Raw genomic sequence first — 26335 nt, 5'->3', positions numbered from 1 at the left:
ACCCTTGTGAAATAAACACAAACAACTAGATATTGCTATGTTTGAATTCTAGATAACTGGAACTGGGTACCAAGGTTTCAAAATAGATTGGACTTTAAAAGAATGAAGAGAGGATAACACACAGTAAGGAAATACTCTGTTCAGAGGTATAATTTATACTAAAGATTTTAGGCAGGGGAAAAAAGATCAATTCCATTTTGGACAAAGACTCAATTAACTCAGGAAAGAAGAAAAATGGTATGTTCAGCACAGGATAAAGCATTCTTCCATCTGGAGTTGTCAATTGTGCAGGACACAGAGATGAGAGGCAGCAGAAATGATTGACTGATGTGTACGCAGTACATACATAGGCATGTACACAGTGTTACATATGTAAGATAATAGCTCTGATCATGGGCTAAGTTGAGTCTGTTGCAGATGTTTGAGTAACAATGATAGCTACTTTTCCCTTTATCATGATAGCCATGTTTATAGCAGGCACGCATCATCCTATTTCCTAGAATGTATGGCTGAGATGATACACAAAGGAGGTAGGAGTGACTGGTGGTGTGTAGCAATTTTCTCCGAGATAAAACACCCTGTCTTGGAGGGAAATTCATTAACCCAGGATGCTAGCAAAGAGGTGAAGCAGGGTGCTCTAACGGGGGGTGGCAGTGAAGGGTTTTATCTTCAAGTTCCTTAAACTCAGAAATAAAGCTCAATAACTTTATGGAGCCCCTGGAATGGACAGGTATTATCCCTCACTATGCATATATAAGCAGTAAGGGCCACTAGAGACACCCTTAGACCAGTTGAGATGCCTAGAAGACACATTCTCCAACTTGTGCCACCTACAGGTTTGCAGTGTGCTTCAGATGTCCAGCTTTCTTGGACCACTTCCCATGCTGGGATGGGCTTAGATGATGTGACTGTTTTTTAGTCATTCCTGCTTCTGTAAATAACCACTCACCTATATTCCTGTAAGTGACCCCAAATAAACTCATTGGTTCACCAAGTTGGCCTTACTTTGGTCTGCCATCAGTTCCTTATCTTGCATGACTAGAAGTTTGTCCCCATTTCCCCAAGAGTATTCTCACACAACAAATGGATAAAGTGTTCTTCCCTACTAGTATGCCAACAGGGTATTGTGTGGAATCCAGGGCCACACGTATGCTAGGCAAGCACTAACCACTAAGCTACATTCCCATACCCAGATAGCTGTCACCACTGATACCACCACTCTTCAGCCAGCAGGTTTGCACCACAAATAACAGTGGCTGTCGGTTCCCTCCCTATAACTCTGAGGATGATCATTCAGGGTTCTCATCAGCACAAATTACAATCACAGTAGAGCCTTAGATGTATGTACTGATGCCTCCCCTATCTCCAGGGAATTTATAGGCATTTCTTTGTTTCTGGGAAAGGGAGATACATTTTCAGTGATACAACCACTGTTAAGTTGCCCATGCTACTATAGGTAACTCCTTATCTATGGCCAACCCTTGTTAAACTTACTGGGACACATGCATTCACATACACAAGCACATACACAAACTTACACTACACACATACACACACTACATAAAAATGGAAGGAGTCTGGTTGGGAAGAAGGGGATCTGATGGAAAGTGACAAAATACATAATACACATGCATGGAAATTTCACAATGACTCCATTATAATGCATAACTAATACATACAGCAAAACACTAAAATTAGAAGATAAATTAAAAATACTGATGCCTGACTGCAATAATACTGATGAAAGCTGAGATTTGGAATCAGCTAGGCATGGTGTAATCCTGACCCTTAGGAGGCTGAAAGTAGGAGATAGTGAGTTCAAGCCATTATGTAAACATCTATTGAAATACTCTTATACTGTAAGTATATTTTTTTTATTTGAGACAGAGTCTTGCTATGTAGCCAGGTCTGGCAGTGAGTCACTAATCCTCTTGCCTAACCTGCCTGAGTGATGGGATTTGAGTCTTTCTTGTTTGTTAAAAAAATACTGGTACCTAGACTGTACTCCAAGAATTCTTTGATTCTTCTGTGGTATTTACTGGATACTGAGATTTCAAAAGCCACAAGCATTTATTTTACAAAGTAGAAATTGAACATGGTATACACACTATATTAATTTGTGTTGCAAACACCAGATAACAAATTTTCTTTTCAAATATTTAATTGACAAGCTAGGCAAGGTACATACCTGTAAACCTAACTCTTGGGAAACTAGGACTTGAAAATTGCAAGTTGGAGGACAGCCTGGACTATATAGTAAAACCTGTTTCAAACTGTATGATGATTTTATACGCAAGGTATACAACATGATGATTTGACAGCTCTTATGCATCTAGAACAATAAATAATTTGGTTACCACCACACTATATTAGAGTCCCCAAACTTTGACAGCTGCAAATTTTACCAATATTTCCTTTTCCACCCCAAAGCCTTGGAGACCACCTTCTTACTCTCTGCCTTCTGTTGAGTTTGGCTTTTTAAGTTTTCCTGGCATTCATTGAAGATCTACTGATACTAGCCCAAGTATAACAACCCAAGTACCACCAACTGGCTTTTCATGTTAAGGAAAGTGTGGTAGATACCTATAATGGAATATCACTCAACCATAAAAAAAGACAAGTAATCCTGACATCTGTGACAATCTGAGTGAACTAGGAGGACAACGTGCTGACTGACAACCACATGACCTCACTTCTATGCAGAGCATTATTCTTCACAAGTAGGGTTTGTCATCAAGAGCATTTGATTGATGCTCCAAGCTTGCTTGGGATTTGTAAGACATGATCAAGTACATTCCACTGACCTCATGGCAGCCACAGGAATAATGCCCAACTCCTGTCACTGAGACCTGGGAACTGGGCAGCAGTGGGTGCTTCTACTTGTCTTGATGCACTGAATCTTTAAAATTCTTCAAAGGAGACATTTGTATGTGCTATGTATATATGTAAGTGCATGTGTATAGACACGTGAGTGCCTTTGTATGTGGAGGCTAGAAGTCGACACTGTATCTTCCTCTATCACCACCTTATATATTAAGATAGGGTCTTCTCTATAAATCTGGGGTTTGTGATTTGGCTATAATGACTGCTAATTGAGCCCCAGAAATCCTCCAGTCTACCTTCCCAGACCTGACATTACAGGAGTGCACCACAACCCCTGGCTTTTTAAATGTTCATGCTGGTAATTTGAACCCTGGTCTCATGATTGCATGGCAAGCAATCATTTCCACTAGCTAACTTCTATTTTTTTTTAATTTTACATACATGGTTGTGTGCCCAGGGAGGTCATAAGAAGGCAGCAGATTTCCTGAGCTGGAGTTACAGGTTGTTTGGAGCCACCAGATGTGGGCTTGGGAACAAAACTTGAGTTGTCTGTAAGAACAGCAAGTTATCTTAACTGCTGAACTATCATTTTTCCATCCCCTTGCCAGATGACTTTTAATACTCAGCTAGGGCTGGAGAGATAGATCTGTGGGTAAAGGCACTTCCTGCAAAGTCAGATGTTCTAGGTTGAGACTTCAGATCCCAATGATGAGAGGATAGAACCAACCCCTTACATGTTGTCTTATTGACCTCTATTCATCAACCATAGATATATATACTGAAAGATGTGATACAATATTCAACTGACTTGAGTCAAGTCCTCTGTATTGCTCCTGAAGGCATCTGCTACACTTGACAACTCATTTGAGGTACAGATTACAGTTCAGCAAGGCATTAACTCACCACAGACTTTTCAAGTTACTATGTGGTTCCTTCAAAGCCTCACACAGAAACTTCGCGCCCGCATTTCTGATGCAATTCTGTCCCAGATCCAAGTGCTTCAGACTCGGTGTTTGTCTGAGCATCTTTGAGAGATGGCAGCAGCCATCGCTGGTGATGTTACAGGACCACAGTCTGGAAAACCACATGCACAGGAACAAAAATCAGGAACAAGTGAACCCATTAGTCTATTCTCGGATGATGCGCTTAAACCACAGCCTTCTACCTCAAGCCATGGGTTTTAGCCATGCTTAGAGATGTTGGAATAAATTAGGACATTAGAATGAAATCGTAGAGTGGCTTTCCATTATAGATTTGCAAGAAAAAATACTCCTTGATCATCTTTTCTGTCCCACTTAAATGTCTCCCCCTTCTATAGAGAAGTTGGTAGAAAGTGAATATGATTAAAATACAAAAAATACATTGTATACATAAAATTCAAAAAAAATAAGAAAATAAGGTTAATTGGAATGAGAAGGAAGCTCATGCCTGCTTCTGTCAAACAAGACAACTACCTGTGGCTAAAAGAAAGCAAAGTCTTTAGAAGAGAATCTATAACACCTCTTCATTCAATGGATTCACATTTTCCAATTGCTTTTTGAATACTTATGCTCATAGGTAAAAGCAGCTCTCATCCCTCAGCAAATAAACCATGAAATTTGTAGTATTTTATGGATGGGCTGAGATCAATGTAAGTTCCTAGCAGTGTGCTTCTACCCAGCAGGTGCTTAATCAATGCGGATAATTGTTATTTCATGGCTGTGTTTGGTTATCTTGGGAGTGGTGACTTTTCTGTGATGGTTATTTTTTTCAGACAGGCTATATGATCCTACCTCATGTGCCATCATGGCTGGACTAATGATAGTGCCTTCTAACATAATTAGACTGTAAATTCAAGATAGGGCTACTTAGTGGGTAGGTTCTTCAAGGCTTTGGATCATAGTGTATTGCTGGGGAGTTCTTTCCTTCCATCTGTCTCTAACCATGAACTCAGTATTTCATCACATGTAAACAACCAAGTAACTATCAGGCCCTATATGCTTTAAAGGTATAACAAAGTTTAAAACTATAGTAAACTTTGCAAATGCTTCCCTTCTTCACTCCTTTCTTCCTTTTGTAATGTTGAGGATGGAACCCAGGACCTTGTACATAAACTGCACTATTTTATTCTTTGGTCAACTTGACAGAAGCTAGAGTCATTTGAGAAGAAGAAAGGACCATAAGATTGGCTTGTAGACAAATTATCTGGGAAGCTAGTCATCTGGGAAGAAAGGGCCTTCATAAGATTGGCTTGTAGGCAAGATTGTAGGGCATTTTCTTGATTAATGGTTGATGTGGGAAGGCCTGGCCCACTCTAAGTCATGCCACTCTTGGGCATGTAGTCCTGGGTTGTGTAAGAAATCAAGTGAGCATGCCAATAAGCAGCACTCCTCCATGGTCTCTGCATCAGCTCCAACATCCAGGTCCTGTCTTGACTTCCCTTCATGATGCACTACAAGGTGTAACATGAGAAGAACCTTTTCCTCCCCAAGTTGCTTTCTGTCATGGTATTTTATCACTGTCATAGGAAGCAAATGAGAGCAAACTGTACTGGTGACTTCCAAAAGAGCCAGTGTTTTAATGTTGCCAGTGATCTCTGTTACCCAGAATAGCAGTGTTACCAATGCTAACACAATCTCTGGAGAGTGGCCAGTACATTCTCACTAGACTTTGGAAATTCTATGAATCTTCTAATTTGAATTGTTAGAGACCACTGAAGAACACAACCAATCAAAATGCAGAGTTCTGGAGCCCAGTTCTAATGGGTATATCTTTAAAACACTCTTACACCTGAGGCTCAGGGAAGACTGCAGAAGAGTGGGTAAACATTGAAAGAGCCAGGGGATCAGAGAGTGTACTATGAGATTGTGTTGCCCATTAATGTCAGAAGCTACACTCAAGAGTTTTGCCAACATGACTGCCCAAACATGAACTGAATAAGGATGATCCTAATGGACAGGCAAAACTAGACAGAAAAAAACATGAGGACTCAACCCTACACAAAGAAGAATAGGCAACTGAGGAAAGCTGGGAGCAGGAGAGGTGGTCTATCCCTTGGAACCACCAACTGGTGGTCCAGTGCCCTGAAAACATGCCTATAATAACACTATATGGTTTCAACAGGTTATATATGTATATATATATATGTACAATCGGTAAAAATTAGTGACAAGAGGTCATGAATTTGAAGGAGAGTGGGGAGGGATATATGGGAAGATTTGGAGGGAAGAAAAGGAAGGGGAAAATGTTGAAATTATATTATAATATCAAAAATTAAAAATTATATTAAAAAGAAAATGGGCCCTATAGATTCCAGGATGAGCACCATGGTCATACTGAATTTGTGGACAAGTTGATTCCACTGTTATCCATCCCTGAATACTTTATATTACATATTAATAAGAACAGATTTGAAGGGGAAGTCAAGCTGGGTTTGATGGCACATCACTTAGGAGTCTAAGGCAGGAGGATTGTTTTTAGTGAATTCCTCTCATAAAAATATTGAAATAATGTGACTGATGGAGGATGGGCAGGAGTGCTGTGAAATAGTGTCTTCTGGACATGACGTGGCTGTGGCTCACGTGAAGTCACAACACCTGTGGTAACCTACAGAAGACCAAGTCAGGCAAAAATTCTGCATGTATGAAGAAGGTTTCCTGAGGTCCTACCCCTAGCTAGAAGACATTGGTAGTTGGTGGCTGCTGGGGGAGGGAGAGTCACTATTCTTTGGGAGGTGATTACTTATAGGTTGCCCATGCCTCACATGGATGATCCTATACTCAATTCATGTCAGCAGTACTAATTGGGCTTAGTGGGTCATACTTTACAGAAAACAAACAGAAGAACAAAGAAAAATCCAGGCATGGTGGCACATCCTTACAATCCAAGTACTTGGTAGGTGGAGGATCAGAAGTCCAAAGTCATCATCTGATATAAATTCAAGGCCAGCCTGAGATACATAAGATACTGTCTCAAACAAAGACAAAATGGAAGTCAGTTCTAGAAACCAGAGTTCCATCTCAATTCACTATAGAATATTAGCTGATGGAAAAGTCCTGTGTATATGTCAATAAAGCACTGTTGGCCAATAGGGAAGCAAGATAGGTGGGACTAGGAGTCAAGGAGTACTCTGGGAAGGAGAACCACAGGGAGTCACCATGTAGCCCAGACCCTTTTCTCAGTTATGGGGTAAATAGTTAAGTCAGAGATAGCCAGTAAGAAACAAGCAAAGCCAACAGCTTCATAATACAGCATCTTGTGTGTTATTTGGGGACTACAACTTGGCAGAGCCCAGGTGACTGGTGGGGAAAAACCAAAGCGGCAGGCAAGGAAAAGGCTTCACTCTACAATTAGCACTACATATTCATATTCTATAATGGTGGGAATACAAAAATCCATGCTTTACTCATGCTGCATATATCTGTTAGCATTAGGATACTACCCAGTCAATGCCATTTCTTATATCATTCTTACCTGGAAGATCATTACCATATTTTTGATATTTTGAATAATCATGAATTACTTTTACATGTATCCTACTTGAGCATGCATGCACACACACACACACACACACACACACACACACACACACACACACACACACACACACACACCTCCAAAACTTACAGGCAGAGAAGACTTACACCAAGGTCTGTAGTTTACACTCGGGGTAGCTTAAGCTTTCACACAGGATCTTCACTCCATTATCTCCAAGAGTGTTCTTGGCCAGGTTGAGGTGTGTCAGGGTCTGGCTGACCACCAAAATGGAAGAGATGTCCTTGCAACAGCCTTCTGTGAGGTGACAGTTCTCCAACCTATGGATGAATCACACAGCTAGACGACACAGGACTAGCTCTACCAACAATCAGTCTAAGAAGGGTAGATGCTCACAGGACCCTACCCTTTACCTCTTAATTGTGAATATGCATAGATTTTGGAAGAAGCAGAATTACTATCCTTATTTGTGTCTCTTTTGCTGAGCCCACCAAGCTCCAACATGTAGCTCCAAACCCACAGTCTCACAGATGGCTCTGGTTAATCTTGGTGGGTCACAAAACAAAATGAATAGAGATAAATGAGAGACTGTTAAGAGGAAAGACTGGGAGGTAGGGGTAAGAGTGTCAATTATGCATGGTATACATGTATGAAACTGTAAAAAAATCCCACCTAAAAAGAAAACCCAACCAAAATCAAATGAACAAACAAAAAACCCTACAGCTAGTAAAACAGGAGAGGGCATTTCCAGCTGTCTCCAGAAGGTAAAATCCTCAAGTTTTTCCTGATTCCATCACACAGTCATGATCACTTGAGGGATTTAGAATGAGGGAAGCTATCATAAGACCAAGTCAGCCAAAATCTCAGTATGGATGAGGGAAGGGCTCACATTCCTATCCCATAGCTGAGGATATATTGACAGCTGATGGATGCTGGGGGGAGAAGAGTCAAATTTTCTTCAGGGATTGATTTCTGAGAAGTGGCCCATGCTCCAGTAGATTGCCACACTCCAAATTACAGTAAATAAACTCTATGGATTGGGAGGGAATGGTGAAAGAGGATGAGGGAATTCAGAGAAAGGAAAATAGGGAATGAATTTTATCAAATTGCATGTATGAAATTCTCAATACAAAGAACGAGAAGAGCAAAATGTGTAATGCAGAGCCAAAAACTCAGAAGCAGTTATCTGCATCCACAGAGACTCAAATGGATTGCCTGGTAAGTATAGTATCATACATGTCTCTCCTCCCTACAGCTCTAACTCCAAAGAGATGCTCCACAGCAAGAGAGGTGATACTCACGACACCCTCTGCAGTGTGTTGTTTGGTTGCTTCCAAGTGTTACACAGCAGCCTGATACCCTGGTCCAAGAGTTTGTTGTCTGTGAGGTCCAGACATGTCAGGGATTGACTGACTTTCAGGACTTGGAAGAAGTCATTCCATTTCTGAATAGCAGTAGGACAAGAACTCAGACTGTGGGAGAAATGAAAACAAGTATGTTCTTAATGGTTCAGAGAATTATGTAAGAGAGCTTTTCTTCCAGTTGTGAGTGAGTACAGTGAGTGCATAGTGAGCCAGATTAAAAGAATAAATTGCAAGAAACAACAGAACATCAAATCAGGCTTGTAAAAAGCTAACAGAAAGGGCTACTTGAAGTGGTCAGATTGTTTCTGATCAAGCTTGTTCTCCTTGGTTGAGCTTCCCATGGATATTTTCCTACTATAGGAAAATTTACTTCCTAGTTGTCCAAGGGCAGAATGTTTATATTCTTGGGCTTTTTTGTGGTCTTCCTCTCTTGGTTGAGTATGAAAATATTGTCTAGTTGCCTAGGTTCAACCAAGTTTAATTTTCTCACATAAATTTTGACAATGCATGCCTTTAATACAGCGCTCATGAGGCAGAGGCAGATCTGTGGGTTCCAGGCCAGTCTAGTCTACATAGTGAGTTCTCAGCCATTCATAACTACACAGTAAAAATGTCTCATATTTTACTCTTTTAATATTTCATACACACATATATCTTATTCACATCATCTTCTACTAATCTCCACCCCTGCCAACTCAACAAATTTCCTTCCCAAATTTATGTTCTTTTAGCCCCATCCTTAGCTGAAGAGATATTGACATTTGGCAGCAGTTATGGGAGGGAAAGTCACTTTTTGTTTGGTGTTGTAGTCACTGATATGTTGCCTATGCCTCAGTGGATGGCCACACATCCATGTGCAGTGGTGAAGTGCTAATTGTATTGTAATGAATTTATGAATGTACAGGTAAAGTTTTGAGACAGGGTCTGTATAGCCCTGACTGGCCCCAAACTCATTATGTATACCAGGCTACCCTCAAATTCAAAAGATCCACCTGCCTCTGCCTCCCAAGTCCTTGGATCAAAGGTATGCACCACCAAACCAACCTCTATTTTTGAGACTGGGTCTCACTATGCGACTTCAAACTTGCAGAACTCCTCCCTCAGCTTCCCCAGTCCCATGACCATAGGCATGCGGCAGTTTTAATACCTCCATTTTTATGTTGGAAATAAAAGGTGTATCTTCACTTTGAATGTATAAATGTGATATCTGTCACATAGTTAAAATGTACTAAAAATGAAGAGCCTCCCTGAGCCTACACCATAACTATGTAACTAAATTAAATCAAGGTTATGTTATATACACTGCAGATTACTTCCAAAAAACACATGCATTGAACTTAAAATAGAATTTACTTTCATTCTAGGCATTAACTTATCCACTTAAAATGAAAATTGAGTCCCAAGTCAAGTCATACACTGGGGTGATATATTATTTGAGATTTATTAAAGCATGCCTAAGGATTCAGAAAGCAAAGTCAGCCTCAAGCTAGAGAGATCAGGCAGTGGTGGTACACATCTTTAGTTCCAGAACTCAGGATCTCTGTTAGTTCAAGGCCACCATGGCCTACACAAGAGTAAAAAGTAATAGAGCCCATGCCTTTGATGCCAGCACCTCACGTGCCTTTAGTCCCAGCATTAGGAAGACATTTAAGACAGGAGAAAGGTCTCAAAGCTGGCATTCATTCTCCAGCCACATTGAGGATAGGAAAGCATATAGTCTCTAGCCACCTTGAGGAAAGCATAGCATTCTGAGTGATTCTAAGGAGCAGTGAAGTCTGAGGATTGCCCCTTTGGTCTGAGCTAAGGTAGAAGTAAGAGCTAGTGGTTGACTGCTTTTCTGATATCCAACTTGAAGCTTGAAACCCAGTATCTGTCTCTGGGTCACTTATTTATCATGGTACAATACACTTTCACTCCCTGATAATCTTATGAGGAAAAGAAAAAAAGAATTTGCCATGGATGAATGGATGGTATTGACAGAAGTTACAACTTGTCCCATGACTTTTTACCTCATCTCCAAGTCATTTTGGGATGTATGGTAACTCCTCTAGTGACACAAGATGACCTGGTCAAATGGGTTAAAATCACATATCAGAGAAGACAGAAACACAGTTTGTGGTCTTATCCTGTGTTCCTAATGCTGGTTCAAATGTCATGTTAAGATTCGTGGATAATAGGATGGGGTGGTGGATTCACTAATCAAGACCATCTCAATCAAGGGTGATGCCAGGAAATGGCTTAACTGATGCTCTGGAGAAGTCTTTTATGCTGGGAAGGAAGATGGGGCCTTCAAGCTTAAGTTCTGAATCATGACCCAAGAAGAATATAACCACAACCACAAGCACATGACCTGATAGGGTTGTTACTCAGATTCTAGGAGTTTCTTGGTCACAGGGTTATCACACACACACACACACACACACACACACACACACACACACACACACAGCATTGTTTAGGTTGTTCAGAGGCCAGGGAAGATGAAGACTGAATTTTTTTTTTTTTTGGTTTTTCGAGACAGGGTTTCTCTGTGCTTTGGAGGTTGTCCTGGAACTAATTCTTTAGACCAGCCTGGTCTCAAACTCACAGATATCTGCCTACCTCTGCCTCCCAAGTGCTGGTATTAAAAGTGTGTGCCACTACCATCCAGCAAAGACTGAATTCTTTGTTCATCTTCTGGTCCATGTGACCTAAGTGGTAGTATTTTTGTTTTGTTTTGTTTTTGAATAATAAGCAATCTTTCCTTCTAACTTAGACTTTCTATTTAGCAAGACCTGAGATACTTTTCCATGACCAGACTTTCAGGGATGAAGAGATGTACCTGAGATACTTCAGCTTGCATGATGGATGTTTCACAACCCCACACAGTGAGGGAAGTATGGTGCACAGGTTGTCACCTTTCAGGGTCAGATGCGAGAGGGTTTCATAACCATTAAAAATGAGGCACAATTTCTTGTATGCATCAGCTGGGGAGATATTTTTGAGACTGAGGAAAAGAATACAGAGAGGAGATCTTGAGTGCTGATGAAATGGCTCAGTAAATAAAGGTACTTGCCACCAGAGCTATCAATGTCAGTTTGATACACTTGGGACCAACATGGTCAAAGGAAAGAATCAATTCTGGAAAATTGTCCTTTGACCTCCATTCACACAAATATATACATCACATACCTCTCCACAAAATAACAAAGTAATAAACATTTCTAAAGATATGGAATTTTTGATTTTCTATACCTCTACTATAAATAGAAACAAAGGAATGCAGTATGTTTACATTTTACCTTACCCATACATTAAACCACCCCCATTCTTCAAGGAATTTTTGGCCAAAAAGAAAAGGCTTTTTAATCATATAGAATTGTTTTGTTATATGTACACTTTGTGGGATAATTGACCCAATCAAGCCAATTATCATACCCATCATCTCACACATCTACCATGTTTTTTACTTTACAGCTAAAATCCTACACCTCAGAAATGATCTAAAAACATGCTGATTTGGGGAAAGATGCTCCTTTTATTGCAATCATATGATATTCTCTCTACAAGATATATTTTAATAGATTTATTTTTAATTATGTGACTCTGCATGTATGTCTGTTTATGTATGTATGTGTATATACTCATGGGAGTGCATCTGCCCTCAGAGTCCAGAAGGGGGCATCAGATCCCCTGGAGATAATGTTACAAAAATGGATGGAACTCAAGGTCATATTTTGTAAAATATCATTTTCTTTTTTTGTGTGAGAAAACATGGAAGACCCATGCTCTCCTGTCATGTGTGGTGGCATAGGTCTATAATCCCAATACACAGGAGGCAAGTCGATTGTCAGAAGTCTGAAACCAACTTGGTCTACAGAAGTTGTGGGAAAGTCATGGCTACATAGTAAGACCCTGTCTCTAAACCATCCCCTCCAATTTACCATCATGCCTCTCAGCAAAGATGGACTATGCATCATGATATTGCTACTACAGTGACATTACAGCATATGCTAGTTCCAGATCTTACTCATCTCAACTAAAGCTTTGTTTCATTGATCAACATTTCTCCTTAGAAACTATCTGAAGTCCTGGTTTCTTTACTGATTTCCAACACCTACAAAAGAAGACTAAGTAACAAGCCATCTTCCACACATACAAAAAAAAATCTTTTTTTTAATGGGGGGAAAGAAAGAGGCAACATCCATTTTCTTTGAAGTGTTGCTAATGGGCCCCTTTACACAAAGGCCGTGTCCTGTGGAAGACTGTGAGGTGCTCTACTGTAATTAGAATCAGATTGTAGGTCCAGCACAATCCTTATTGTATGAGGGGTTTTATTCTTATACATCAAGAAAGAACAATATGTGTCAGAGAGATGGCTCAGTGGTTAAGAGCACTTGTTACTTTTGCAGAGGGTCCAGGTTTAGTTCCATGTACTCTCATAATGGCTCACTACTGTCTGCCACTCTAGTTTCAGGGCATTGACACCAGACAATCACATGGCGAATATACATACATGCATAAAAAATCTCATAAATGTAAAATTAAAGAAATTTCCCTGAAACCTTTGTGACTCACATCTTTCTAGATTTAAGCCTTCTAGACACACAATCCACAGATGAACATCAAGGAAGACTGAAAAGTTTTCCACACTCTGCACTCATTAAGTTACGGATGTACCTTTCCCCTGTCAATATTTTAACTGACACCTTTCAGTCCAATTTCATTCATTTGCATACATGTCATTAAAAATGGACACACACACCTTACCCAGTTGACTTTCCAAGCTCATGCCATAGGCATATTGCTCTCTATCTCTCTACACCAGCCTGACATGATGCTGCCACTCCTGGGACACTAGATGATACCTGCAAACACTGAGGTAACTCATGACTGTAGGAAGGAAATGCTGTTAATATATGGCATGTGGAGGTCTGGGACACTGCTCCCCATTCTACAATGCACAAATCAACCTTTCTCCTCCAACAGACACATAGCTCAAGTGCCCACAGAGGTCGGGGACTCTGTTCTACTTACAGACTAATGTTGGCCACAGTAAGACTCAAACTGCCTAGGGATCTTGATTATTTTTCTTATGGTTGTTTGTGAACATCAAAAACTGTATCCTGCATTATACTGAAGATACTGCAGGATTCTTCTCTTGGCAAAATTAAGGGCACAACCCCTAAATTCCCTGTATCTTAAGTACCTGGTTAGAGTCTGGGATATGAGTTTGAGAATTTCTTCTAGTACTAAAATGTGAGCACTTTGGTCCTATGCTAGGGGGAATCTTCTCTGGAGATCAGATCCTACTTACACTACTTTCTGGAGATGGCAGGCAGAAGAGGACAGTTTGTCACAAAGAATCTGCAGTGAGGAGCTGCTGAGGAAGCTCTCGCTGATGTCCAGAAAGACCAGTTTCTTATTTGAATGAAACATGTCACAAAAGTCTGTCCAGAAATTTAGCAGGCGTTGGTCATCCTGAGACCTACAAAAAGAAAAAGACTAATTTTCATTTCTACATGTACTCACATGCCCCCTAAATCTTCAGGCATCTTTAGCTTGAGGGAGAATCTTTCATGGGTTTGACATTTCAACAAGTAGATCAGGCAATCAAGACACAAGTTTCCAGGGATCTACCTGTGTCTACTTTGCTATGGCCGACATTCCAGGTATGCACTCCCTTGTGTTTTTATGTGGGTTCTGTCATCTAAATTCAGGTCTCCCCATTTGCCTCAATCTAAGTGATTTAAGGATTGAGCTTAAGGACTGAGCCATCCCCATAGTTTTCTACAAAAGTTCTTGACATTCATCTTTCCTATCAGTATCCAAAGGATGGTTGTTACAGCAGTTTTCCTACACGTCATCCTTACTGGTTCTACTCCACTCCCCTGCCTGTTTCTTTCTGGTCCCCTTTGCTTCTACAGAGTTCCCTTAGGTCTTCACGCAACACATTTTATGACCTCTATTTCTTTTGGTAAGATATCTTTCCATCCCATGACACCTGGTCTATTTTGCTTCTCTGCTTCTGTGATTAAACACCATGACCAAAAGCAACATGAAGAGTAAAGGGTTGATTTTGCTTTTTTCTCTTCCTGATCACAGTCTATGACCAAGGGTGGAAACTAAAGGCAGGAACAGGCCCTGGAGGAACACTGCTAACTGTCTTGAACAACCTGCTTTCTAATACCACCTAGGATGACCAGCTCAGGAATGAAACAACCCACAGTGGGTTGGGCCCTCCCCCACATCAATATGAACCAAAATAAAATGTCCCACAGACTTGCTTACAAGCCAATCTGATGGAGACAATGCCTCAATTTATGTTTTCTTCTCCCAGCTGCCTACAGTTTGTGTTCACTTCACAAAAAATCACTACAGTTGTTTGTACTTTTACAATTTAACTTTCCACATGTGTTTATATACACACATACAAAATACAAAAATTAAAATGTAGAATTAGTTTTTTTTAGAGAGAACAGAGTATTTGTCTGAATCTGGCTTCTTGGCTTAGTAATTTCCAATTCCATCCATTTACTGCAATTGCTATGGCTCAATTGTTTTTTTACAGAACAATGCTATATAGTCATTTTCAGTAGCACAGGGAACTAGAAGACATTATGTAAAGTGAAGTAACTGAACCAGAAGGGCAAATACTGAATGTTTTATCATACATAGAAATTTAAAAAAACATAAGTATTGAAATAGTACTTGAGACTGACAAACATAAGGTAATGGCAGGTTAAGGCAGAATGTATGGATTTGAAGATTTATGATTCATGTGTGTGAGTGTTTTTCCTACATGTATGTCTATGTACCATGTACATGCCTAGCACCCATAAAGGCCAAAGAGGACACCAGATGCTCCTGGAACTGGAGTTATAGACCATTATAAGCACCACAAAGGTGCTGGGGATTGAACTCAGCTCCTCTAGAAGACCAGTTGAGTGCTCTTAACTCAGGAACCATCTCTCCAAACCCTCAATATATCTTTCATTTCTATTTCCATGATGGTTAATAGTGTTGCATACTTAGGAAAAAATAGAAAATGACCTAGGAATGGGGAAAACAAAGTTTTAAAAGATAGGATGAGAGAGAACATGTAACATGAGGACAGGTAGGATTAGTCACTGGAAAAAGCAGCTTGCTGCCAAGCCTGATTATCAGGATACACATGGTTCAAGTGGAGTCCTGTTTTTCTCTGAGAACGAGTTACCCTCTGACTTCTGCACACACATACATAAGTTTAATAAAACTGCATGTGATATAAAAGTGGAAGTGGGGATACCCACAAGTGAAAGTGTTTAAACATAAGATTGTGGGCAGGGAGATGAGGGTATATAGTCAAGGAGAATCAAGTAATATTATGTATAAATATGGTATAAGGAAAGTAATAAAAGAATTGCTTACCAAAAGAGAAGGTTTCAAGATGTTTAACTTTTAGGCTGGCATCCTTAACCCTGCCATCGATTTCACTTTTATTATTAAGTAGGAAGGAAGTCCAGAAGGTATAAATGCCCTACCCTGAGCTACAGAGGATAAGAGACTTCAACCCCTTCCTGCAAAACATGGGATGAGATGGAGAAAGTTGTTAAGACGCCAGGAAGGAAAACAGAGTTCTTACCCTTGATCCCGAGCTGTGGACTCCAACACATCATCATTCTCGGGAAAGATCCCCTTTTCCACTTGCAGGGACACTGTCTGCAGATTTTGAGAATTCTTGAGGCAAAATGAAGCATGCATGAGGTCCATGTTGGTTTTCAAATGCAAGGAGATTTCTTCAAAGAGGGCCATGGCTTCTTTCACAAACCCCTCCTCCTGAGATTCATAGAGACAGGATAAAATCTCTTGTAGATCCATCAGTAATAGAAAGGGTTTATTTTCCCCTGGCTCACACTCCAGGAATTTCCTCTTGACCCCAATTGATATTTGCCAGTCAAAAATGGTTGCCAACTCTTGAAGTCGAGTCTCATTCAAGAGGCCAAATATAAAGAGTAGCACTCCCGACAGGTTGGGGTTTTTCAATCTTGCTTCCTTAGAAAGCATATTCTGCATAATATATTTAGAGGTATCGTTCTCGAGCCCATCAGCAAATGCTATGGCAGCCAGAAGCTGCTGGACTTTGAGGTAGACGAAGGAGTAGCAATAACTGTAATCGTCACTTTTCACGATGTACCTGCACAAAAAAGGGTGCAGTATTTCCCGGTCCAGCAGTAATTCCAAGAGGTCTTTTTTAGAGAGTATGGGCAGCTGTTCCAACAGATTATTAACAGCCAGTAGACATAGATTCTTGAATGATATTTGGAATATATTTTTTAGATAGCTTTCATAGGTTTCTGGTGAGAACATCTTGCAGAGGAAATTCAGGAACATAGAGGTCTGTGACTGGCATATCAGAGCAAGGTCTTCTCCCTTTTTCATCGCTATCTCCAGACAGAGGCAGAATATCAGACTTGCAGCAGGACTCGAGGCCATGTCGTAGAGAGCAGCATTGCACCTCACTGCATTGAGAGCTCTCATTGCCTTTTCTTCCTCTTCCTCCTCCTCCTCCTCCTCGCTGTCCTCCTCCTCACCCTCCTCCTCTTCCTCCTCACCCTCTTCTTCCTCCTCCTCCTCCTCCTCTCCCTCCTCCTCCTCCTCCTCCTCACCCTCCTCATCGTCATCATCACCCCCCTTCTCCTCGACAACCTTGCCAAACTCGCCAAACTCGCCAAACTCGCCAAACTCGCCAAACAGACTAACCTCGCCCTTCTTCTCCTTGCCAACCTCATCATTAAAGAATCTTTGAAAGTATTCCTGTATATCCTGTTCTGAGAAGCCCTGATTTTCTATAAGGAAGGGCTGATCTATCATGAGGTAGATTTGCCGTAAAGTCTGTGTCTGTGTGGTCACCAGCAGTGTGGCATGTGGTGCCATCTTCCTCTTCAGCAAACTACTCAGCAGGACAGCTGCAGGCTTCTTTGTGTTCCAGTCACTGCAGATATCCTGGAACAGAGCTCCTGCTGGGACTCTCAGCTCATCAAAACCATCCACCACAAACAACAATTTTTCTTCCAGAGCTAGGGACTTCTCCACATAATCTCTCCTGCTGGCACTTTTCAGGGAAAGGAGCTGTGCAAAAGTGCAAGACTTAGTATTATTAACTGCCCTGCAGCTGATGAAGAAGGCACATGGGAACATCTGGGCCTGCTTGCTCTCTGACCATTGCAGCATTAGCCTCATTGCCATTGTGGTTTTGCCAGAGTTTGGAGGGCCATGCAACACTATTGCATGAGCAGATGGCATTTTCGCCTTCGGATTACACAATGTAAGGAGTGTTCTGTAGCTCTCAGTCTCCACGTAGAAGTTTTCAATGCATTTAGGCCAGAAGTTAAACTTCCATCTCACTCTGTATTCTTTCTTCCATTTCTTCTTATGCTTGTGCTCTTTACCATCAGTGATAGGGAGGAAGGGATAGACAGAACATGGTTGGTTATTGTGAAAAATCATCTTGTATAAAGTAGGAAAGGAGAATGAGGAACACAGGTCTTAAAGACCAACTTCAATCCAGGTTTATTCCAGCAAGATAAGATTCAGAAATCTTATTTTCTTATTCAAATATGCTTTTAAAATGAGTCCAATTTCAAATAATGAAAAAAGCCTTAATTATGTATATGTAAGTGTATGGGGGCATGTATACATGCATGCAGTGCACAGGCATGCCAAAAGAGGGCATTGTTTCCCCTGGACTAAAGTTACAGGTGGTTGAGAATAGCCCGATATGTGTGCTGGGACCCAAACTCAGGTCTTTTGCAAAACAGTATGCATTTCTTACCGCTGATCCATCTCTCCAGCCCCTGTTTATTTTAGCCTGATGAAATAAAAACCTGAGGAAATTGCTTTGATGGGAAAGTGATCTCTTTATTTAGAACGGTTCAGCTCCCTTTTTACCTTTTAAAATAGTCAGGGGCTGGGGAGATGGTTCACTTGGTAAAGTATCTGTCACACAAACAGGAGAACCTGAGTTCAGTCTCTAACACTCATAAAAAAACCAAGCCTAGTGTGTACCTGTCACCTTAGTGCTATGAAGGTGGGATGGGTGGAGATACCACATCCCCTTGGGCTTCATTGTCAGACAGTCTAACCAGTCGGAGCTCCAGAGCCAGTGGGAGACCCTATCTCAAAAGATAAGGTAGAGAATGCTAGAGGAATACGCCTAATGTCAATTTCTGGCTTCTATGTGTGTACACATGAGTGAACTCATGTTTGCATGTTCATGCACATACCACATCTCAAATTTTCACACATGTATGTATTCACATAAGTACGCATAAGTACTCTTATCTTCCTCTTGTTAATCTTTGTTTTCCAAGACAATTTCTTTTCTATTTTCATGACACCTAACTTTTCTACTTCCAAAACCTTAGTTTTTCCCAGGTTTGTGATGTCTTCCCCCAGTATTTCTTTAACTGCAAATAACAAGAGTATGCAGCTCTCTTTCCAGGTCAGATGCTCTGGGGAGTTGTTTTAAGAAATATTTGCTATATTCAAATTCAATGCAACCTGAACATGGTGTTTCATGGTCATAATTTCCTCACTGGGGAAGCTGAGGCAGAAGGACAAGACTAACCTCATCTGTTAGCAAATTCTCAGTCAACTTGGGCTACACAGATATTATTTTAAAAGTACTATAGAAAACCTCCATGCATATCATTGAATGGAAATTTCAGTGTTAGAAGTGTTTCTTACTTATAAGGTATTGACCAGCGAAGCTTCAGATTCTTCTGAATTAGTACAAGTTTATTGCCACTACTCTTGGATGCTAACCAGAGCTAGACACAAGACAAAAACATGTTTGTGGTAAGACAGAAATCAAACTGACACTGACCTGGAAACTCACTGCCCTCTTGGGGCTTTCATATTGCTGGAGAGTTCTGTGATGTGAGTGCTAGGGGTGAATCACCATCAGTGTGGTCTTACCCAGCTGTGTCCTGACTGCCTCAGTAATGCTCTGCCAGGTCAGTGTCCCTGAAGCAATGATGGCATGCTTGTTAGAGGGCCAAACCAAATGCTTTCTGGTTGGAATCTTAAAGTACTTTATAATTATTTTAAATTATGCATGTGTGTATCCGAATGCGGTTATATCCAGATGCCCACTTAGGTCAGAGGCATCAGCTCCCAAGGAGCTAGGGTTACAGATGGTGTGAGTCAGTAAGATGTAGGTGCTGAGAACTGAACTGGAAGGGCAGCAAATGGCCTTAAAAACCAAGCCACATCTCCATTCCTGCTTTCTGGTTTTGATACTGCCTGCACAGGAAAAAAGTTAAATCTTATATTGTGTTATAAACCTGGTCACAGGACTGTGACTTGGGGGGACAGAGGCCCTCGTGAGGAAACCATTGCTATTACTTGGCTAAATGGACACAATGTGCTTGTCAATAGTTTTCTAAACATCTAATATTGATGTCCGGTTTAGCAATGTTAGTTTTGGTCAGGGAAAACTTTTTTTTTTACATCGAGTAGTTGTTACTAAAGCATTTTGTAAGTAGCCAAGTGCCAAGAGTAAGCGTATATTGAATGATCTTCACTAAATGGGATCGCACGTGCACGCACACGCACACACACACACACAAGGGAGTAACTGGGAAAAGAAAAGGTATCAGGAGTGGAAGGGTGACAAGAGAGGGTAACAAGGAGTGAATAAAAATGCATTATATATGTATGGAAAATGTCATTAAAACCATAATTATATATAGTATACTAGTCAATACCTAAACACCCAATCCAATTTAATTACAAAACCTTGTCTGGTCTTCTTCCAGCAGCATCAGGTAAACAGGCCGGCTTCCCGGCCTGTGCTCCAGTGCCTGCAGATCGCCTGGGACCTGCACAGAGCTCCCAATCCCGGCGGGAGCCAAGCACCCAGACCCCAGGTCTTCTCTCCCACCAACGAGACCAGGAAACCAGAGGACCCAGGGAGACCAGGGGAGTAGCTGTTCTGGATCAAGTACAACAGGACCCAGCATAGGGTCCAGGGGACCAGGTAAGAGGATAAGCGCCCCAGATTCCTGTTCTTCTCCACCCACGGGACCAGCATTCGGACAAGGAATAGAAGAATCACCAGATTATTGGACTTGCTAGCACCCACCAAAAGGGAACTCTGGTACCCAAACCAGTAAGGGGCTCTTTCTGCACCCACTAGAAGAAGAGATGGGAAAGAGACAATACAAAAACACAGTCAGCAACAGAAAAACAAATATGACACCGTCAGATTCTAGAGACTCCACACCAGCAAGACCCCAACATTCCAATGCGGACAAAGCAGAAGAGAACGACCTTAAAAGCACTTTCATGAAAATGATAGAGGCCCTAAAAGAGGATATTGGAAAATCCCTCAAAGAAATGGAAGAAAAAACAAACCAAAAAATGCAAGAAATGGAAGAAAAAACAAACCAAAAAATGCAAGAATTGGAAGAAAAAACAAACCAAAAAAGGCAGGAAATGGAAGAAGAAATGAAGCAAAAAATGCAAGAAATGGAAGAAAAAACAAAGCAAAAAATGAAAAAAATGGAAGAAGAAACAAACCAAAAAAGGCAGGAAATGGAAGAAGAAACAAAGCACAAAATGCGAGAAATGGAACAAAAAACAAACCAAAAAATGCAAGAAATGGAAGAAAGAACAAACCAAAAAATTCATAAAAGGCAACAAACGGACAAACAGATAAACAGAAAATTGCAAGAAGCAATGCAAACACTGCAAGGGTTGAAAACTGAAATAGAGTCATTAAAAAAAACACAATCTGAAGAAAGGCAGAAAATAGAAAAGCTGGACAAACAGACAGGCACTACCAATACAAGCATTACCAACAGAATAGAAGAGATGGAAGAGAGAATCTCAAGTGTTGAAGATACGCTAGGAGAAATGGATTTATCAACCAAAGAAAACCTTAAATCCAACAAATCCTTAACACAAAACATCCAGGAAATATGGGACACCATGAAAAGACCAAACCTAAGAATAATAGGTATAGAAGAAGGAGAAGAAATCCAGCTCAAAGGGGCAGAAGGCATAATCAACAAAATCATAGAAGAAAACTTTCCCAACCTTAAGAAAGACATGCCAATGAAGGTACAAGAAGCCTACAGAACACCAAATAGAGTGGACCACAAAAAAATTCCCCTCGCCACATAATAATCAAGACCCCAAACATACAGAATAAAGAAAGAATATTAAGAGCAGCTAAGGAAAAAGGTCAAGTAACATATAAAGGCAGACCTATCAGAATTACACCTGATTTCTCCATGGAAACGCTGAAAGCCAGAAGGTCCTGGATAGATATTCTACCTACACTAAGAGACCACGGAAGCCAGCCCAGACTACTGTACCCGGCAAAGCTCTCAATCACTATAGACGGAGAAAACAAGATATTCCATGACAAAACTAGATTCAAGCAATATGTGTCCACTAACCCAGCCCTACAGAAAATTTTGGAAGGAAAACTCCAACCCAAGGAAGCTAACTACAACCAGAAAAACATAAGCATTAGAGAATCTCTCTCTACCAACAGCCAAAAGAACAAAGGGGTGAAATTCCACACATAATTCCACCAACAACAACCATCGCAAATCGAAGAAGGATGAGCAATCATTGGTCATTAATATCCCTCAATATTAATGGCCTTAACTCACCCATAAAAAGACACAGACTAGCAGATTGGATTCGAAGACAGAACCCTTCCTTCTGCTGCATACAGGAAACACACCTTACCCTTAAAGACAGACATTACCTGAGAATTAAAGGTTGGGAAAAAATTTTTCAATCGAATGGACCCAAGAAACAAGCCGGAGTAGCAATCCTAATATCTAACAAACTAGACTTTAAAATAAAAATCAAAAGAGATGAAGGAGGTCATTACATACTCATCACAAGTGAAACCCACCAAGAGGAAGTGTCTATTCTGAACATCTATGCCCCAAATACAAAGGCTTCCACATTCGTTAAAGAAACATTATTAGAACTTAAATCTCATCTAAAGCCCCACACAGTTATAGTGGGAGATTTCAACACACCACTCTCACCACTAGACAGGAATACCAAACAGAAACTCAACAAAGAAGCAAAAGGGCTAATAGAAGTAATGACCCAACTGGGATTAACAGATATCTATAGAACATTTCATCCACATAAAAAAGAATATACCTTCTTCTCACCACCACATGGAACCTTCTCAAAAATCGACCACATACTTGGCAACATATCAAACCTCAGCAGCTACAAAAAAATTGGAATAACTCCATGCATCTTATCAGACCACCATGCTTTAAAATTAGAATTCAACAACAACACAAATTGCAGAAAACCTACAAACTCATGGAAATTGAATAATGCTCAACTGCACCATCCCTGGGTCAAAGAGGAAATAAAAAAAGAAATTAAAGACTTCCTTGAATTCAATGAGAATGAAGACACAACATACCCAAACCTATGGGACACTTTGAAAACAGTGCTACGGGGGAAATTCATAGCGCTAAATGCTCACATGAAGAAACAGGAGAACAGTTATACCAGAGAATTAACATCACAGCTGAAAGCTCTAGAACACAAAGAAGCACACTCCCCCAGGAGGAGTAGACGCCAGGAAATAATCAAATTGAGGGCTGAAATTAATAAAGTAGAAACCAGGAAAACAATACAAAGAATCAACGCAACGAAGAGTTGGTTCTTTGAGAAAATCAACAAGATAGACAAACCTTTGTCCAAACTTACCAAACAGCAGAGAGTGAACACGCAAATTAACAAAATTAGAAATGAAAAGGGGGACATAACAACAGACTCTGAGGAAATCCAGAGAATCATTAGGTCATACTTTGAAAACCTGTACTCCACAAAATTCGAAAATTTAAAGGAAATGGATGACTTCCTGGACAGCTATCAATTGCCAAAACTAAATCAAGAACAGATAAGCAATTTAAATAGACCTATAACCCCTATGGAAATAGAAGCTGTCATCAAAAGTCTCCCAACCAAAAAAAGCCCAGGTCCAGATGGCCTCAGTGCAGAATTCTACCAGAAATTCAAAGAACAGCTTATACCAATTCTTCTCAAAGTGTTCCACACAATAGAAGCAGAAGGGTCTTTGCCAAACTCTTTCTATGAGGCTTCAATAACCTTGATCCCCAAGCCACACAAAGATACAACTAAGAAAGAGAACTTCAGACCAATATCCCTCATGAACATTGATGCAAAAATACTCAATAAAATACTGGCAAATCGGATCCAAGAACACATCAAAACAATCATTCACCACGATCAAGTAGGTTTCATCCCAGGAATGCAGGGATGGTTCAACATACGAAAATCCATCAACGTAATCCACCATATAAACAAGCTGAAAAACAAAAATCACATGATCATCTCACTAGATGCTGAAAAAGCCTTTGACAAAATCCAACACCCCTTCATGATAAAGGTCTTGGAGAGATCTGGGATAACAGGGACATACTTAAACATAATAAAAGCTATATACAGTAAACCAACAGCCAACATCAAACTAAATGGACAGAAACTCAACGCAATTCCTCTAAAATCAGGAACAAAACAAGGCTGTCCACTCTCTCCATACCTTTTCAACATGGTACTTGAAGTTCTAGCTATTGCCATACGACAACAAAGGGGGATCAAGGGGATACAAATTGGGAAGGAAGAGGTCAAACTTTCACTGTTTGCAGACGATATGATAGTTTACATCAATGACCCAAAGAACTCTACCAGGGAACTCTTACAGCTGATTAACACCTTCAGCAAAGTGGCAGGCTACAAGATCAACTCAAGAAAATCAGTAGCCCTACTATATACAGATGATAAAAGGGCTGAAAGAGAAATCAGAGAAACATCACCCTTTACAATTGCCACAAACAACATAAAATACCTTGGGGTAACGCTAACCAAACAAGTGAAAGACCTGTATCGTAAGAACTTTGAATCTTTAAAGAAAGAAATTAAAGAAGCCCTCAGAAAATGGAAAGATCTCCCATGCTCTTGGATAGGTAGGATCAATGTAGTAAAAATGGCAATCCTGCCAAAAGCAATCTACAGATTCAATGCAATCCCCATTAAAATCCCAGCACAGTTCTTCACAGACCTTGATAGAACAATAATCAATTTTGTATGGAAAAACAAAAGACCCAGGATAGCCAAAACAACCCTGTTCAACAAGGCAACGTCCGGAGGCATCACCATCCCTGACCTCAAGCTCTATTATAGAGCTATAGTCCTGAAAACAGCTTGGTATTGGCACAAAAATAGACAGGTAGACCAATGGAATCGAATTGAAAACCCGGGTATTAACCCACACACGTACGAACATCTGATCTTTGACAAAGAAGCTAAAAATATACAATGGAATAAAGAAAGCATCTTCAACAAATGGTGCTGGCATAATTGGAGACTGGCATGTAGAAGAATGCAGATCGATCCATGTCTATCGCCATGCACAAAACTTAAGTCCAAATGGATCAAAGACCTCAACATAAATCCAGCCACACTGAACCTCTTAGAAGAGAAAGTGGGTGGTACCCTTGAACGAATTGGTACAGGAGACAGCTTCCTGAACATAACACCAGTAGCACAGGCAGTAAGATCAACAATCAATAAATGGGACCTACTGAAACTGAGAAGTTTCTGTAAGGCAAAGGACACAGTCAGCAAGACAAAAAGGCAGCCCACAGAATGGGAAAAAATATTCACTAATCCCACATCTGACAGAGGGTTGATCTCCAAAATTTACAAAGAACTCAAGAAGCAAGTCTCCAAAACACCAAAGGACCCTATTAAAAAGTGGGCTGCAGAACTAAATAGAGAGTTTTCAATAGAGGAGTCTAAAATGGCTGAGAGGCACTTGAGAAAGTGCTCAACATCCTTAGCCATCCAGGAAATGCAAATCAAAACAACTCTCAGATACCATCTCACCCCTGTCAGAATGGCTAAAATCAAAAACACCAATGACAATTTATGCTGGAGAGGATGTGGTGAAAGGGGGACACTCCTCCATTGCTGGTGGGAGTGCCAACTGGTCCAGCCACTTTGGAAATCAGTGTGGAGATTCCTCAGAAAAATGGGAATAAACCTACCACAAGACCCAGCAACTCCACTCTTAGGCATATATCCAAAAGATGCCCATTCATACAACAAAGATGTCTGTTCCACTATGTTCATAGCAGCTTTATTTGTAATTGCCAGAACGTGGAAGCAACCTAGATGTCCCTCACCTGAAGAGTGGATAGAGAAAATGTGGTACATCTACACAATGGAGTACTATTCAGCAGAAAAAAATAATGGAATCATGAGATTCACAGGCAAATGGATGACACTAGAAGAAACCATCCTGAGTGAGGTAACCCAGTCACAAAAAGAGAAACATGGCATGTACTCTCTCATATATGGATTTTAGACATAGATCTGGGGAGTGCCAGCCTACAATCCTATGGCCAGAGAGTCTGGGAAACAGAAACTTTATTTAGTGGCTGATCGAAGAAGAAGCAGACTCCCTTGGTTAAGTACTGAGCTGAATTCAAGAAAGCCAGTAACAGAGAGGGAGGACTGATGATCAAAGGTATTAAGACTGGGCTGGTCTAACCCCCAGAAACAGCTGACCAGACAAAGGTTAACTCTTGAATCCCAGGCATTAGCCTGGGAAGCCAGCATGGGACTGATCAAGA

At 40.6% G+C, this 26335-nt stretch overlaps 1 protein-coding gene across 3 annotated transcripts in view; it reads right to left on the bottom strand.

The window, feature by feature from the left end:
• Positions 1-26335, bottom strand: part of Nlrp2 (NLR family pyrin domain containing 2) — a 62413-nt gene that overhangs the window by 5056 nt on the left and 31022 nt on the right. For all 3 annotated transcript variants that reach the window (XM_021236038.2, XM_040747864.1, XM_040747865.1), the window contains exons 4-9: positions 16264-18064; positions 13957-14127; positions 11482-11646; positions 8598-8768; positions 7446-7616; positions 3727-3897 (exon numbers count right to left, since the gene is read on the bottom strand). In XM_021236038.2, coding sequence (XP_021091697.2) covers positions 3727-3897; positions 7446-7616; positions 8598-8768; positions 11482-11646; positions 13957-14127; positions 16264-18064 — 2650 coding nt within the window. The remainder of the gene's footprint in view (positions 1-3726; positions 3898-7445; positions 7617-8597; positions 8769-11481; positions 11647-13956; positions 14128-16263; positions 18065-26335) is intronic.

Source organism: Mesocricetus auratus, unplaced genomic scaffold (genome assembly GCF_017639785.1).
Source record: "Mesocricetus auratus isolate SY011 unplaced genomic scaffold, BCM_Maur_2.0 Super-Scaffold_100006, whole genome shotgun sequence".
In the NCBI taxonomy this organism is placed as follows: Eukaryota; Metazoa; Chordata; class Mammalia; order Rodentia; family Cricetidae; genus Mesocricetus; species Mesocricetus auratus.
The sequence above is the reverse complement of the archived record's forward strand: the minus strand, read 5'-3'. Positions and strand labels throughout refer to the sequence as shown.